The following is a 16356-nucleotide window of genomic DNA, read 5'->3' as shown; positions in this document are numbered from 1 at the left end:
AAAATGCAGTGAAACTGAAAACCAGAGAGAAGTAACCGCCGTTCTTTCGACAGGCGGCGACGACATAAAATGTCAAACTGTCGATCAACATCAAGGCGAAATATGCAAGATGCGTGTCTCAAATGCAAAAGAGGGCTTCATAATGCCACATGCTAAATGCTGTTGCAATGGTCGCCATTTATGCAATCTGCGGATCCCCCTCATTCCCGCCCCCTCTTTTAATCTCGCTGCTGATCTGCGGGCTACGCGTTTTGCATGCCTGCTCTTCTCCGGAATGCGTTTAATTCGAATTTGAATGGCACTGAAGAAAATACGGGGCTATCATTAAGATATTTCCACTTAGCATACCAAGTAGTAGCATAGTAACCAAATACAAGTCGCTTTCCAGCTCCGATTTTTTTAGTTACATACTCTCATGGCGGAAGAATAATTAGTTTTAATTTTACATTTTTAAAATATAAAAACTGCACTTTCTTATGTTTTTTTTTAAAAAAAGTACCAATAATTCAGCAAGCCTTAGGGAAGACATTTTTGTATGTAAAACTCAGGCATTTGTACAAATACAAATTTCAAAGCTAAAGCTAGGCAAAGGTTTATTCAACGTGGTCGCATTTTCTCTCAGTGCCTGCTTACTCCTCATGAAGCTGCTGGTGTTTCGCTTGTTTTTACAACGCAAAACACTTGTCCGTCGGAATCCCAGTCGTTGGGAAGAAATCAAAGCTCGCAACTTTAATTAATATTCCACACACTGCCCCACACACATGCAACACACGCACACATGCACCGAAACAAATGTTGTTGTTTTTGTGCCGACCAGTAGTTGTATGCTGATGCATAGTCTATACACTTTTTATTGCATTTCACTGCTTTTATTTCTTGGTCACTTTGTGTTTCGGTACCGATCGCATAAGTTATTATATCGCTGTGCTGTTGGCTTGGCACACGACACGTTCGGGATTAAAGTTGCCCCTTTGTGGAGAGCAATCCGTTAGGGCAATTCGTCAAATCGGTGTGAGTACTGTAAGGAACGTGAATAAATTTTGGCTATTTTCGGCAGGAATTTATGCAAAATCCATTGAGATTTTACGATTTATGTGACTCGAAAATAAAGAGGCTGCCTGACACTTGAAAGTGGGTTTTTTTTTAATTTTTGTTCAATGTTTATATATTGCCAACAAAAATATTTCATAATTATGCAATGCTGCATTCAATAATGTTATAATTCGCATTTTTGCCTGTAAGGAAAATCATTTTAAGTAGCAGGCAAATATCAAAGGATCAATTTTCCCCTATTAATTCCGTTTTATATGCCAGCCACTTAAGCTTTTCACCCAACCGAGCACCTGACTTTCCCTGTGCCAAATTCCTTGGCCGCTTATCAGTGGCCCGTTTACAAACGCCATCTGTTTGCATTCCTCGCCAGCGAATGCCATTAATTTGACTATTCGACGGCACCTGAACAACAAATAAAAAACCAAGCCCAGATGTTTTAAATGGTTGTGAGTAGATAAAACTCGACAAGGGGCGAAATATGTAATTGTGGCTATTCTAATGCAAATTCAACAGGTTGCAAGAGATGTGCCGACGACAGGCTTCTGCACTGAAATGAAAACAATTGAACTAAATTTTAATTGTTGGCCATATTCATTGCTACGGTCGGGCCTACGAAAGTAAATTCGTGTACGATTTCATCGAGGTCGTTATGCGCTTGTCAACAACTTTGTACTTATGTGCCGCAAGTGGCCAAAAAGCGTAGCTCGCAAAACGTGCGTGCCAGCGCCGCTGAGTCGGTGGTGCTCCTGGTTTCAGTTGGTGGTTGTTGTGGCGTGGCGTGGTGCACCCACATACATCGCATATTTTTTGGCACAAATTCGAACGCTCGACTGATCGCGATAAGCGGAAAACCGAATAAAATGAAAACACCGACGATGCAAATGCGAAAACTGATGGGGGGCGGCAAAATCGCATTTACCATTGCGAACATGAGAAATGTCAGGGGGAATCCATCAACATGTCAGAGACGGCACACAAAATTCCTGGGAATTGCGCAGAAATACAGCACGTTTTAGAATTTTAAGGAAGGGAAAGTGAGCACTGAGGTTTTTTAGTAATAAAATAATCAGCAATACACAGTAATCACATTTACCAATCATATTTGTTATTTAAAAAAAACCTCTATTTTCCAAGAAAGCTCATTAATAGATAATTTCATATATACATAGCTGATTAATTTTAATTTGAGCGGTATGACTTGCGTAAACTCAAACATGTTTTCTGCTCCAAAAGGCAATGTTTGTGTGGGAGGAATCGAAATGTTTTTCGCTGTACAACGTTGCGTATGCGTGATTTTTCAGCCTTGCCTCCCTCTTTCGCCTATTTTCTCTCTCATTCCCTGTCAGCTGTTTGCTGTGCTACATTTTTTCACAGCTGCTCTTCCTGTCTTTCAATTGCTCCAGTTTTTTTTTATTTAAGCATACATATGCGCACTCTTTTTAAAAATAAGCCATTGAGATCCATCTCTTATATATTTCTTGTCTCTCTTTGCCGCTCTCTGCCAATTTCACTGCTCTTTAGGAGCTTTCTCCTTCTCTTTGTTAATTTAAATTCCTTGGTCTTCGTTGTCCAGCAAATTATTTTAATTGTTTACAAACGATCTTATTGTAGTTGCGCAAATAAATTGCCTGCTCTTCGAGCTGACGTATTTCTTGTGGCTGCGGCATATTTATTATAAATTTTATTGGCATCGGTTGGCCGCTCAACGGCCAGCGATTTCAATTTTGAATAACTTAATTTTTTTGTGTCGCCTGTTTTATTGGCAGTTTGACAAATTCAAAAAGCGAAAAGCGAAAAGCGCGCTGCGAGCACTTCAATTGATTTATTCGATTGTATTCCGTATCGTGTGGCGCTCGATTGCAAAACTCTTGACCGACTCGTCGCAAACGATCTTGTAAATTGCCGCTCGTCAGCCGTCAATCTTGTGAATGCCGCGTTTTTCTCCGTGTGTAAATGCAGTTTTCGATGCGATTCATACGTGATGGATTGAACGCATAAAGGTGATAAGCTATCAAAAAGTGAAACAAAGAGACTCGCTTTCTTGCGAACCATCCATCCAAAAGCAAAGGTACTACAATAGGGAAACATTTCCCAAATAATAAGAATATTTGTAATGATTAGTAAAAAGTTTACTCTAAGATCATTTCTAAAATGCTATCCATATTTGCAACTTAAGTTTTCATTGAATCAAACTGCAAATTATAATACCTAAGAAAGCCCTGTACTTTCTCTGTACTGATTCAATGCTAGTATTTTTAGACACAAATTCCTAATAAAAGCATCGTGCAGCATTATTCAGCTACCACTGGAGCTAAGAACAATAGCCATTTCACGTGAATCCGCAGACAGGTGCCACTGGCGATGGAAAAGGGGGCTGAATTCAATGGGGATTCCTGGCAGTTGATTCCCCTGGACAACTGTCTCCGTGGATGGCCGTGCTCCACTTGATCTTGGGCTCTTTTCGCTTATGTGTATATATATTTTTTTGGTTCTTTGGAACGGCTGCTGATGGATGTCGCCACGGGCACATTAATCCCGCTTCATGCTCGGACTGATGTCGATGTGGCTGCTGTAGTTGCTGCGCTGGCTACGTCGCATTTACCTAAATTGGAATATCCGGTAAAACGTAATGAAAATCGTAGCAATCAAGCCGAAAACACACACATGTTGCACACACGGGGGGACTCGGGGGACACGGGGGCAGCACTCTCACATTGATATGCAAATGAATGTCACCATCTTAAATGAAATAATCGTCTTAAACGAAGGCAGCACAGCAGCTGCCCCAGTCAGGGACCCAATCCCAATCCCAATCCCAATCCGAATCCCATCCCCCACCATTTCGATTCGGATCCAACTATATGCTTTAATTGCTTTTCTCAGTTCTCGGCGAATAGAGAGAAAAACGTTGGCATTTACGAGCTCTTTTAACGACTATTTACCTAATAATTCCGTCTTTAATGGCTTGTAAAAAGCATATTATGTACTCTCTACAATTTTCAATGTCATTCTTTGCACAACTTATATTCCGTTCTTCTTACTATATTTATATAGTTGTGAATAAACAATTCGAGGAGAGAAGCGAAAACTTTAGGAACTATTTTTCGGCTCGATGAAGCATTTCTAGGAATTCCAATTGGGTTACATTGTTGTAAACAATATAGTTCTGGATACATGTACATGTCCATGTAGTATTGATTTTGTTAAAATTGTATTTTGGGATATATTAAATGAGCAATATGGAAAATTGAAAGCAGCTATAATTCCAGGTAATTATACATATATGTATACTTAGTAGGGTCGAAAACTCTTCCTTCCACCTGTTACATCGTTTGCAACCAGTCTAGTATACCCTTTTACTCTACGAGCAACGGGTACATGAACTTCACATAGCTTCCACGCAATATTCATAATTTATAAACTGCAAACTGCATCTGGCAAACTTATACGAGTTTCCTGCCAGAAAATTCAAGAGAGACCCCAATGAATTCTATAGTGAATGCTTTTCTTATCAAGGTTTCGAAACAAATTCGATTCGAATGAGTGTAGAAGGGGCCCCAAGTCGAGTCGTTTAAAATGGGCGGCTGTTGATGTATTGATGCCAGCGATTGCGAAGTTCATTAAATGGGAATGGGAACTTTCTGGGGCTGGGGAAGAGTTTCTCGCACCAAATCAGAATTGAAATCAATATGCGCGTATGTGAATTGACTTATAAATAAGAAATATGCCAATAAAAATATCTGTGGCATTTCGAAACGAGCCACGAAACGAACTCGACTCCAAACTTGGGAGCCAAGTACAAATTGCCTTGGGCATGTGTGCGCGTTCTTCTGTGGACATTTTATGGCCCTTGTACTTAATAATTTAATGGACTAATTGCGGTTTGTGGTCACCGCGGCGTGTCACACTTTAAACTGGGCTAAAAAGGAAGTTGTAAACCGCCTGCCTTCAAACGGGCAAAACAAAAGCCAAAACTCTGTCTCTGTGCATCTCTAAAAATAATTATTAAAATCGCTTGGGGTGGTGCATTTCCGGGTGTGATTTTCGGGGGGAAATCGGAAAAGCCTGTGCTTCCGTTGGGTGTACGAGTATTCTATTGAGTTTCCCCCATCAAACCGTTAGGCCCATGGCACCTCTTTGCTTTTCCACAGCGTACTTTAGTTTTAATTCCTCGCTACCCAGCCATATTTATTCGTGCTTTGCCATGCGCATATTTAATTAATAAAATTTGTTTAATATTAATTCGCTGTGCGCTTCCCTATATCTATTTTCTATGGTCCGCAGCTCTCCAGCCCACGAATGTGTCCAAAACTTTGACGTATCGGCCGGAAGCACCTTAACTGGCCAGAACAAGTGCAGAGCCCAGCAGGGGAAGAGACTCCTCCGAAATCGAAGGGGCTTGGGCAGTGGGAAAGAAAGCCCACCGAAGACTTTTCCAGCAATTATTAAAACGAGGGAATCGTAATGTCTGTGGGTGAGTACTGGCATAATTGAAGGGCCATAAAAAATGTCATGGTAAATTTATTGTCTGGGAATTGTGGAAATCGAGTTTAAAAGCTTATTAATAGAAGTTACATATATTATAGGCCAACCTACTTATCAATTCCCACAATTCGTTCACTTCTGCAGTTACATGAACTAACCCAGAACATCTTCTAAGACCCCAAGAAATTGACCTCAAGTACAGAGTTTCGAGGTCCAAAAAAGGGTATGAATACCTCTTTCGAGTTTTGGGAACCCTCCTTATAGCACGGCATGTCCAGAACACGACATAAACATGACAAACTCGTTCACGCCCCGGACTCACTTGACACCAAATCAAGTCGAGCTGTTCGGTTCAGTCGGAGGAGTTTACCCGCCTCCTCCGTGGAATGCCTAATGATCGCGATCGGCCCACGAAACTACTGTGAAACTGCTGTGGACTAAATGAGATGCATTTCGGGGTGCATACAAGCGGCCATTGGCAATTTCCCAGAACGCCAACGCATTTATCATACAAACTCGAGCGATTAGTACGGGGGCCAGCGAACTGGAGCAATCCACTTAAGGTTGTCCCCATCCCCCAGCGGAGAACCCAAACCCAAACAAACAGGCGGGCGGGGCCAAGATCGTGTCCGGGGTTGGACTGCGACTTGGACTGCGACTTGGAGGCCCACCTAAAATCGCAAAGTGCGATGATTCCCAGGGAATATGCACTAGGTGCTAGGGTATCGTATCTGGCATGGGGTATTCAGATCAGCCGTCAGTTTGTCATAATGGAGTTGGGTAGAACTAACCATCTAATTAGTCAGATTTTCGTGGTTGTGTAGCCTCCTTGTGGCATTTCTATTTTCTTTTGTTTGTTGTTTGTTGTTTTTATTTATGTCCGCTGACTAGAACAAATAATCGGGCAGCTGATATGGGAAATGGCGCAATTAAAGTACAAAACACAAACTACCCGAGATTCAAAATAGAGAGATGTGTACTTATACGAGTGTAGAGGGTCCTCCCTTTTGCCGTCGTGGTCCGATGCCCGCATCCATAGGGCATTCTTATAAATAGTTTTTGTCGCCGCTGTCTATGTAAATCATTCATTAAATCTGCATTGAAATTCGTCCATTCATTCGGCTTATTTGCGCTTTTTAATTGCACTCATTGAGAATGGAGTTGCTGGCTGTTTACAGTCTCTTTGGGGCGATTTTTATGGCATTCATTCAAATTCTTTTCACTCCGTATAGACGGCTGGGCAACTGGAAAACACTTCAGTTTTGCTCAGTTCATTCACTACATTCATGGTTTCTAAGCCGTTACTACCAGTACTTTAGATATCTAGGTATTTTTCCGGACTTAATGTATATAAAACCAAACAGTCGAGGGATTATATTCGACCGAAATAGAGATAGATTACCATTAAAAATATTCCGAATCAGCGACGTTTAAAAGATGACAGAATGATGAAATAATAATGGCCTTTAGAGATTTTTAAAATATGCTTTTGAGCTATTTCCATTCTGAATATACTCATAAAATGATCATTTTTCACAGACTAACAACCTCATTGCCATTTTGCTTTCATACGTCACTATCCTTGACGCAAATAATGGAACATCCACACGCAATCGACTTTATTTGCGAATTTTACAATAGCACTGAGTCACTCAATTCCATACTCAATTGATGATCCATACCTTGTTCTGCTGTAAAGCAGGCGCACCTAAAATACCAATTATACATTGCGTAAATATTTACGCAAATTAAATTTCACTTGTCCGGGGGAATCGCCTTTTGTTTTGCCAACATTCCCTGTCTGGCAGGCAACTTGTGGCGGTCGAAGATAAAGAAATCTATTAAGTGCGCCAGCCGGACATCGGGAAAAGTGGACCACAGGCCCAATTGGACGCTCCATGGTCAGCCACAACGTCAGATCATTCAATAAGTACTATATGTACGAGTACGTATTATTGTTTACGCAAATTCCCATGTCATGTGCTTAATTTGCGAGTATCTGCAGTTGGCCGGGCTTCGTTGATTGTTTTATGGCTCAATTCCTTCAGCGAATCCTGTGGGAGCTGGCTAGCCCATGGAATCCCACTCAGCCAGCTGAAAGTGGATCCAGACAATCCCGTCCGAAAATAGCGCGGATGACATTAGATGTCGCCAGACATTCATCTGCTACAAATGATTCTTCATAATTGAATTACATGGCGGAGGAGGGGAGCGTAAACATTTTAATTACACACCTCATAATCAAGCCGAATGAGCAGGAGCGTTGAGTGCAGAGAAGCCCAACTGAGTGGGAGTTGGGTTGCAGTTGGGATGGAAATGGAAGTGGAAAATGGAAAGTGGAAAATTTCATATGAACGAGAATGATGGGTGAGAATGGGTGCAGTGAGCTGGTCTAGGGCAGAGTTTTCCAGAAAGTCAGAGCAGACAGTGCGGAATGTTGATCAGATTTCGTGAGGGAAATCCAAAGATGCGTGCAAAATGCGTGGGCCCACGTCCCCAGTAGTATATCCCCTATTCCAAACTGAATAACACGGAGTTATGTGGACAACTTTGAGGAAGTACTGCATTTTGTAAAGTCAAAAATAGGTTAAAGCGAGAAGAGCATTGCAAACTTTGTTTGGTACCAACATTGATTATCTAAAGTTGCTATAATTACTATTTTGACATTGCAAGCCTCAATGGGATTATAGTGAACTCTACGAGCTTCCCCAGAGAAACTCTACCAAGTGAGTGCCGCACTCCACATGAAGATCTCCTATTACAAGTGCAGTCACTGCTAAATAAATCAAATTTCGACTTTACGCGGGGCTGCCCAAAAAACGAGGAAAGAACGATCCTAAGTGCAAAGCGTTACGAGATCAACAACATCATTATGGACGTCATCGGAGGCACTATGGAGAATTCAAAGAAGTGCAGCTAGGGGATCGGGAATCGGGAATCGGGAATAGGAGAGTGCAATGCGATGGCGTAATTAATGCGGCGCTGATCCCTGGGGCATCCCAATTGACATTTAACATCAACCTGTGGTTGTGGTTAGCTCCACCGCAGCCACAATGGAACCCATCGCGTTGCGTAATCTCCAAAAGAGATTCGTTCACCCCGACTTGGACGCCTCGGAGCAACTGCGCAGAAAGATTCCCCGAATAAATGGCTTCCTTCTGCAGGCGAAGTGGGTAAAAAACTTAAAAGACACGCGCTCCACGGGAAACAGGCGATGCAAATGGTACAGGGACTTGGCACGGGGATGTGGCACTGGGAAAAATTAGTACCGAATGTAAGAAAATTATTCGAAATCCAGAAAAATCCAGCTTTTGTAAACGAATATGCTAACATGATTAGGTAAAACTGGGATAAATATGGGATCTTTATTAGGTTGTGGCCCTAATAAAGAAATATAGGTTTCTAATTACTTAAAACAAAACTTCCTATCGTTCGACTATTATTTCCTGTACATCACTAAGATCTTGATCTTGATTTAGGTCAGTTTTTATCAGTGTAGACTCCGCTTTCGTTTTTTCGGCCTGGGTTTTTGTGTTTCACGGAAGACCACGTTGTCATGTGCTCGGTGCGAGTTTCCATTAAGAAAATAATTAAACATTTGCCGTTGTCCAAAGCCCGAGAGCTCGAGATCCCGAGATGTTCGAGGACTGACGGCTCCCGACTTTGGCATCGAATTGAAATCTGTTCAACAGATGTGGCCACCGCTGCCGCTGGCTGTTGTTGTTCTTGCTCGGGGATTTATGAAGGAGCAGCGCATTTTATGCATTTCCAAACACCTTTCGCTGCCCGGCCTATAAATAGCACACGGCATTTGGCAACAATGGGTTAAAAGTGCGCCGCCCTCGCCAGAATTTCGATCGTGTCAACCGCAACGGGCGACAAATACAAGGCACACAGCCCATAAAACCAAGATCATAAAAGTGTTTATTCGATTTTTGATTGCATCGCCGACACCTCTGGCAGCGCTCCCTCTGCAGGTAGATAGAAAGATACTTTTTCGACCTACTCCTCACCTTTCTCCCTGCTTTCACTTCCTGATCACATCCCTTTGCTCGACCCTCGAAGGCCTGTGTTTTGGTAATGTCCCTTGTCCTTTGTCTCTGGCATTTCCGTTGTGCATTTTTCTCGAGTGCCCATTGGCATGGAGTGCACGTGCCCGATGGTCGAGAGCTATCGAATGTTGTTTTGGAATTTTTAATTACTAATCCTTGGGCGCATCCTTCATTTCGCAAGTCGCTTGTCCCTCGGGAGGGCGGCTTCTCAATTTTCAGGCCACTTTACTTCCGCTGGGCCGACGTCTTGCCATCGAACTGAGTCCGTGGGCGGAACTCTTCACAACTATTTTATGGACTTTTGTTATTTTCTTGGGTAGTTTTCTGACACGGGTTTCGGGCTGGGGAACTAAACTAAAACAACACTTTCGGATATGCATTTAATTGGTTTTCAAAACGGGCGACTTGTTGCGGAGCTCACTTTATGATCCTACAGAAATAAAACAAACACCGGAAAAATGCCCAAAAAATGTTGGGTTATAGCAATCCAGAATGAAATGAAACGATTTGAAACTTGTACGGTTTTTTCATTTGGGCAACTGCAAAGTTAAGGACCGATTTTTTAAAAGTTTTTTCCAATTCAGCCTAACAAAAACTCATTTCCTGTTATGCGAACACCTGCTTCAAAATGGACAGAGCTATACAATTTAATCTGCGCCGCTTTGCTGAAATGCTTTTGCCAATCATTTGGGTCAAAAGCCAATGGCTGAAATACAGAAAAGTGTTTAAATAAAACCTCAATTTATAGAAACTGATGTGCAAAGTTACTTGTTGTTTGTACAAACAAATCTTAACAGATGGTGTGGTTCTAAACATTTTCCAAATTAATGGCAAAATATGAAATTCATAATTCCCAAATCAAGCGCTGTGAGATTCCATTCCTAAGGAAACGATCGTGAGCACCTGCCAAGGAACAAATATGAATATTTTCTTTATAACATTATAATAACAATAATGATTTCCCCGTCCTACCGCTGCCATGTTGCCAAACTTCCGGGCAGACGTTTTCCCTTCCCTGCATTTCCATATTTTCCCCCCTGAAATCCCTGCCTTTGGCTCCGCCCTTTGGGGTTAAATCATAAAAACTGGAAAATAATAAACAAAAAGATTCAATTGAACGTGAAGGAAAACTCGTAGTGCACATAAATGATTCAAAATTTGTGTTCCATGAGGGGGCGTAGATGGTATGACTACACGGAATTCGAATGAAAACGTCTGAGTAAATAGGAGGGCAGGCTATGGCAGTCGAATAAATGCAGCAAAATAAATAAATGCAAGTGGCCAACAAATGTTCTTTCTACTATAATTATATATCTGCATAAATCGGGGAGTGCCTGTGAGGAAGGTCTTGGCTTCCAATCGATGGCAAGACAATTTACGGGCAACAATACAAACGTTAGTATGTACGAGAAATCAAAAATTCACAAGTACGCATTTCCCCCACCCACCGCAATTTCCACCTATTTCTTGCTTCCTGTTTGGCCAAAGGCCTTCCTGGTCGGATTTCCAATCGATTGCCAATATTGGAGGCCATCTAGGGCTGTCTTTCCATCGGTTTTATTGCCCTGCAATTGATTGTTTCGAAGAAAACTTACCTGGAATTATTTGTGAATAGAAACTATAAAGGCTTATCTTTAGTAATCCAAACCTTTGTCAGCATATGGAAGTTCTTCTGCGGTGCTTTCCAAACCCTTTCGACTCTTCCTCCGGAACTGTTCCATAACTGACCCCGGAGAACAACAAGCACTGGGGATATATGGAACTCTAGGAGTGATTAACCTGTCAACACCGAGGAACAATCAGCGAAAGTGCAGCCAATGGGGCCCAATCCCGAGATGGGAGCCCAGCACAAGCCAGGATGGTTGCTCCGCTCTGTGACTAACTAGACAAAGCCGCCTGGCAGTGGAGCGTCTACAGATTTACGACTCTGGAGTCCAGATCCCCTCCAGAGCCCCTCTGCGTCCGCGTAACACGTGGAGCGTGCTGGCGAAGACAAGCATTTGACATTTATGTGCAGCAAATGCATTTGCCCAAGTACTCGCGCAAGTGCCAGTATCCGAGCGGTTCAAGATCATTTGCATCCAGCAGCAGGCAGGCAACTGCGGTGGCACTTGGAGAAATATTTCAAATCTGCAAGAATACGGAGAAATTAGTAAATAAAATAAAGAAATATTTTCGGATTTTACCTCTGCGCCCGTAGTGCCTGGGAATAATGTTCCATTTCCAGGTGTAACCACAAGGATATGTAGACTTGGCAGTCATTTTGGCCAGTGTAACGCTGCAGAGTCACTTGCCCTGCAGAGAGCCACTCAGAGATCAACATGAACCCTCGCTGGCAGACTCTTCTCGCCTTTATGGACTACGAAATGTGCAATTTCTGCTCGGCTGCCGAGTTTTACGATTTTTCCATAGGTCCCAATATGCCGGGCATCTGTGTGGCATTGGTTACTTGGTTGTTGGCCCAGTGTCAGTCCACTTAGGAATTCCACGCACAGACCACATGGAGTCTCTAGCATTTGCCACTTCAGTTTTTCCTTCAGTTTTTCCATCAGTTTCCTAGTTGCACTGCTGAAAAGCGAAAATGTGTTCCCTTAGCACAATTGTTGCTCTCCCCTGGCTGCAATTTTTTGAATACTACTCGTATGCCTGTTCCGATGTCTGTTTTTTTGCCTTTGATGCTCTCGAGTTTCCCCTAATGTGGCTGGAATATGTCGCCTGGCCATCGCTCGTATTATGGCTATGGCCTTCTATTTTCGGCCCACCATTGGTGACAATTTTCCTGTTCGCCGCGGCGTCAAAGGGAAATGTGGCGAATACTCTAGGACAACTGAAGAAGGGCTCCACATGAGAGTATCCCTCAAGCTGGAGGCTATTGAAAAATATATTAAGCCATTTTTAATCTTTACTGTGGCAACTGTGTCATCAGACTTCTTCAAACTCTGCGCATAATGATTTCTGTACTTTTCCCATGACATTACGAAAGATTGATTCCAAGGTGAGTTCCCAGGCTGCCGCCCGAGAAGCGACTCATAAATGTTTCCTGACAGTGAACACCGAATTGAAGAGCGACCCAACCACAGACAACACTCGGCGCACAAACTCAAACTTTGACACTGATAGAACACGGGGGGGGGGAGTACTAGCGTGGGCGGGGGGACGCACCTCAGATGCTATATGCTCGTATGCTATGTGCCACATCAAGTTGGCTCAAATGCTAGATGGGTCTTCTATTTCTGATATCGGAACTCATCAAAAATGCACGACGAGGCCAAGACAAAACGTACGCTCACGGATGGGAAATGGGAATGGGAAAGGGACGGGAGGGGAAGGGGAACGGGACAGGGTATCATGGAAATCATGGCGATGATAATTTGATCATGCGAAAAGCGCACGCAAAAGAAAAACATGCGCAGGTACAACAACAAAGTCGCTGCAGTGGAGGAAAAGTGAGTTTTCCTGATCGCCGATCGGTGTCCAGGCGATGGAGGAGGGGGAGGGGGGAGCACCGAGTGGGTGGGGTGATGGCAATATGGCAACCATATTTAAACACTGATCCCGTATGCGTGTGTGCGTGCGCGGGCGGGAGCGAGATGGGGTGAGAGTGCGAGGGAGAGATACAATGTGTTTATGCTGCTGCTGCTGTCGCTGCACTGTGAGAAAATGGGAGAGATAGGTTGGTTCAACTCTGAATTTGTAGGAGCATAGGCACGATGTTAAAAAGTTAGTGAGACAGACATTTTTATGGGTAAAATCCCGGTGCCTATTTACTTATAGAAGTATCTCTTGTTAAACAATGTAACAGAAAAAGTACGAATGAAACCCTTTTTTAGGGAAATTACTTTTTAATTACGGATAGAGAATTCAAAGAAAGGTTGCCAAATATTACTACGAAAATGCCGAATTTGGTGTATACATTTTTCTCAGTGCACGCTGAGAATGGGAATGGATGAAGAAGTGCGCGTATGGTAAATAAAAACCAAAACACGAGGAGGGATTCTCTGCGTCGGCAGAGGCAGAGGCATCGGCATCGGCGGTGGCGGTGGCAGAGAAAAATGCAGACGGCGCGGAGTGTGTTTTGTTCTCGTTGAAGTTTTAGAATTTATTCCGTTTCGGGATGTCAATGCAGACGCACGCACTGCGCGAACTCAAGTGAACTGAACCGAACTGAACTGAAATGAAATATCAAGTTTTCCAATCGGACAATCACGAACCAGCTTTGAATCTGAATTTGAATTTGCATTTAATTGGCCCGTTTATCAACTGACAGTTTGCCATTTCTGGCCCGCCCCGTTGTGTCTTCCATCTACGGCCTTACATTCGCGCCCTGTGCTGTGCGCATCTTTTGGCGCGTGCGCATGCGCAGCCAGTGAAAGTGCAAATGCATCGCAAATCAGAGCTCCGAATCTGAGACTCTGCTCAACCCAACTCAACTCAACTGGGGCCAAACACTGCGTACAGGATCTCAAGATGTTTGTCACTGTGGATAACACAAACACCTTCTTCTCAGGTAAAAGGCGGAAATTAGCACACATTGGATAGAGTTTCTTATAGACTTCTAAAGGTTCCTTATGTATATGCCTCATAGAAATGATTTTTAAAATGTTATGTTTGAAACTACAAGTATAATATACTTTTATACAGTTTAAAAACTGGATAGTCTGATGTTACTGATTATACTAGACAAATTCCAACCAGAAATCCAACCCCTCTCTCATGTGTTCCAACTCAATCCCCCAGACAACCCGTATTACTTTTGCAATGACGCCAAATCGCCGCGCACCCCGGACTCGCAGTCCTCCAGCCGGGGATTCTCGATCTTCAAGCGGCGCAACTCGAAGGGCAGCAGTCCGCGGCCGGTGGTGATGACCAATCCGGAACAGATGCGCCTGATCACATCCGCCAATCTGGACACCACGGCCACCATGGCACTGGGAAGTCCGCGGGGCAGCTTCAATTCCCTCGCCGGCTATCCGCAAGTGAGTAGCGACTTAATGGAGCGTATAGCGATCCGATTTCGGTATACGGATTCTGATTTATCTGCCGTATCTGCTGCCACTTCCTGTGGAGTCGAGTGAGCTCTTCTAATGTGCCGCCCTCTTCCGTTTTGCGTTTTTCAGCACGCGATTGAACTGCAGACGATGAACATGTACCGCCAGCGCTCTTCGAATTCGCACTCGGAGTTCCGGGAACGCCTGAATTCCTGCAACGAGACCCACAGCTCCCAGTGCCCCGGAGGAGGAGGTGCATCCGTAGCTGGGGATCACGACGAGGTCTTCAATCCGCTGACATCGCCAACAAGGTGAGCATTTAATGGGGGGCGAGGTGATGACAGGATGCGATTGCAGCTGTTGACAGTTTCGTACCGCCCTCTTTTCCGCCCGTGCTAATCGTGCGCCCCCTCTCTTTTCTCCCCCCACCCCAACTCCTGCATTGCCACCGATCTTCAGTAGCAAATCCCATCGACATCACACCCTGCCAAGTGGCGGAGCTCGTCGCCATTCCCTGGGTAACTGGGCCCAGCATCAGCAGCAGCATCAACATCAAAACTCTGGAGCAATGGGACTGGGTTCTCCGGATGAGGTGCCCAGCATGATGGCGCCTCGTCCGCCGCTCCTCTCGCCAAACAAATTCCGCGGCAGCTCCCATCGACGAAGAGGTGAGTTGACGTTCCACGACACTTGCGTTTCCCATCTGCTCAGTATGCCACGGGGCAATCGCGAATTCCTATGCTAATCTGGGCCCAATAAGCGCGAGAAAGCCATGTAAATGGAAACCGTTTAGCAAAGTGCTCAAATAATAGAACAGTCCATAGGTCAACTGCAATTAATAGCATATTGTTTAGAACTGCTAGGGGAAAATACAGAAAAATGTATTTGCTTTTTCTTAGGACGTGTTTCTCTTCTTGAGCTTACTTTTGATGTGATCCCCAAGTCGAATATACTCCTGAAGTTACTCCAACTTGCCACTCTGGTTCTGCCGCAGCATTGACAAAGACAAAGTGCTTGCAAATTGCATTCCCTGCCCTCGTTTCGCGTTCGCATTCCTGCACTTTGGCGGCTGTCAGGCGTGCCTCCTCCATTGCCCTGCCCCAGAAGTCCACCCCCCTGGGGCTTTCCCCCTGCTGACTCCTCCAGCGGCCTTTACCTCGAAGCTTTGCATCACGTTTGCATATTAAGCGCAACTGCCAGCTCTTCGGTATTTTTTTCTTCACTTTTCGCCTGGCAGGCGCCATGTATCTGGATCCACACCCCAGCCCCGCCGCCCACCCTCGCATTTAAGCCACGTTAACAACATGGCAATGTTTACGCAAGTGATAATTGTAATCGTATTTTGTCGCCAGAGCGTCGCCAATCTTTGTATTTGTATCTTTGGCATTGTTTTCCTGCCGCGGCAGCGGAGCTTCTGTTTGCCTTCGATTTTGTGGCCTAATGAGGCGATCGCCTACGACTATAGCCGATCGAGCTGGCTGACTGACATTTTGCGGCTGGCCTGACATTGACAGTCCTCCGGTTGATGGATGCCCCTAAAGTGGGCAGTTGCATGCCCGATGGGAATGCCTCCTGGCTGACTCGCTTGTCCAACAGAAGCCTCAGGTTTATGGTTTATGAGTCGCTCAGGACTCCTCCGCGCGGTCATTGTGTATTCATCATGGGCGTTTTCAAGGTTCGCTTTCATGACATTGGGATATGATAAATAATCCTGAGGGTTGATTTAAAGCACTTCGTGTGACGCCTAAATCCAGCACGACTTTCGCGTCTCAACAGAG

General features: G+C 44.2%; 1 protein-coding gene across 5 annotated transcripts in view; it reads left to right on the top strand.

The window, feature by feature from the left end:
* Nucleotides 1-16356, top strand: part of LOC6552859 — a 30549-nt gene that overhangs the window by 542 nt on the left and 13651 nt on the right. Inside the window, exons 2-5 of one of the 5 annotated variants that reach the window (XM_015154285.2) lie at nt 5338-5527; nt 14328-14566; nt 14708-14889; nt 15038-15246. In XM_015154285.2, the coding sequence (XP_015009771.1) occupies nt 5518-5527; nt 14328-14566; nt 14708-14889; nt 15038-15246 (640 nt within the window). In that variant the 5' untranslated portion in view covers nt 5338-5517. Of the gene's footprint in view, nt 1-5337; nt 5528-13579; nt 14098-14196; nt 14567-14707; nt 14890-15037; nt 15247-16356 lie in introns of those variants that run through there. The other 4 variants (XM_015154286.2, XM_026978601.1, XM_026978598.1 and 1 more) reach the window with 4 other exon arrangements.

This window comes from Drosophila erecta, unplaced genomic scaffold, assembly GCF_003286155.1.
Source record: "Drosophila erecta strain 14021-0224.00,06,07 unplaced genomic scaffold, DereRS2 tig00000000-arrow-pilon, whole genome shotgun sequence".
NCBI lineage: Eukaryota > Metazoa > Arthropoda > Insecta > Diptera > Drosophilidae > Drosophila > Drosophila erecta.
This window is presented reverse-complemented; position numbering and strand designations above follow the sequence as displayed.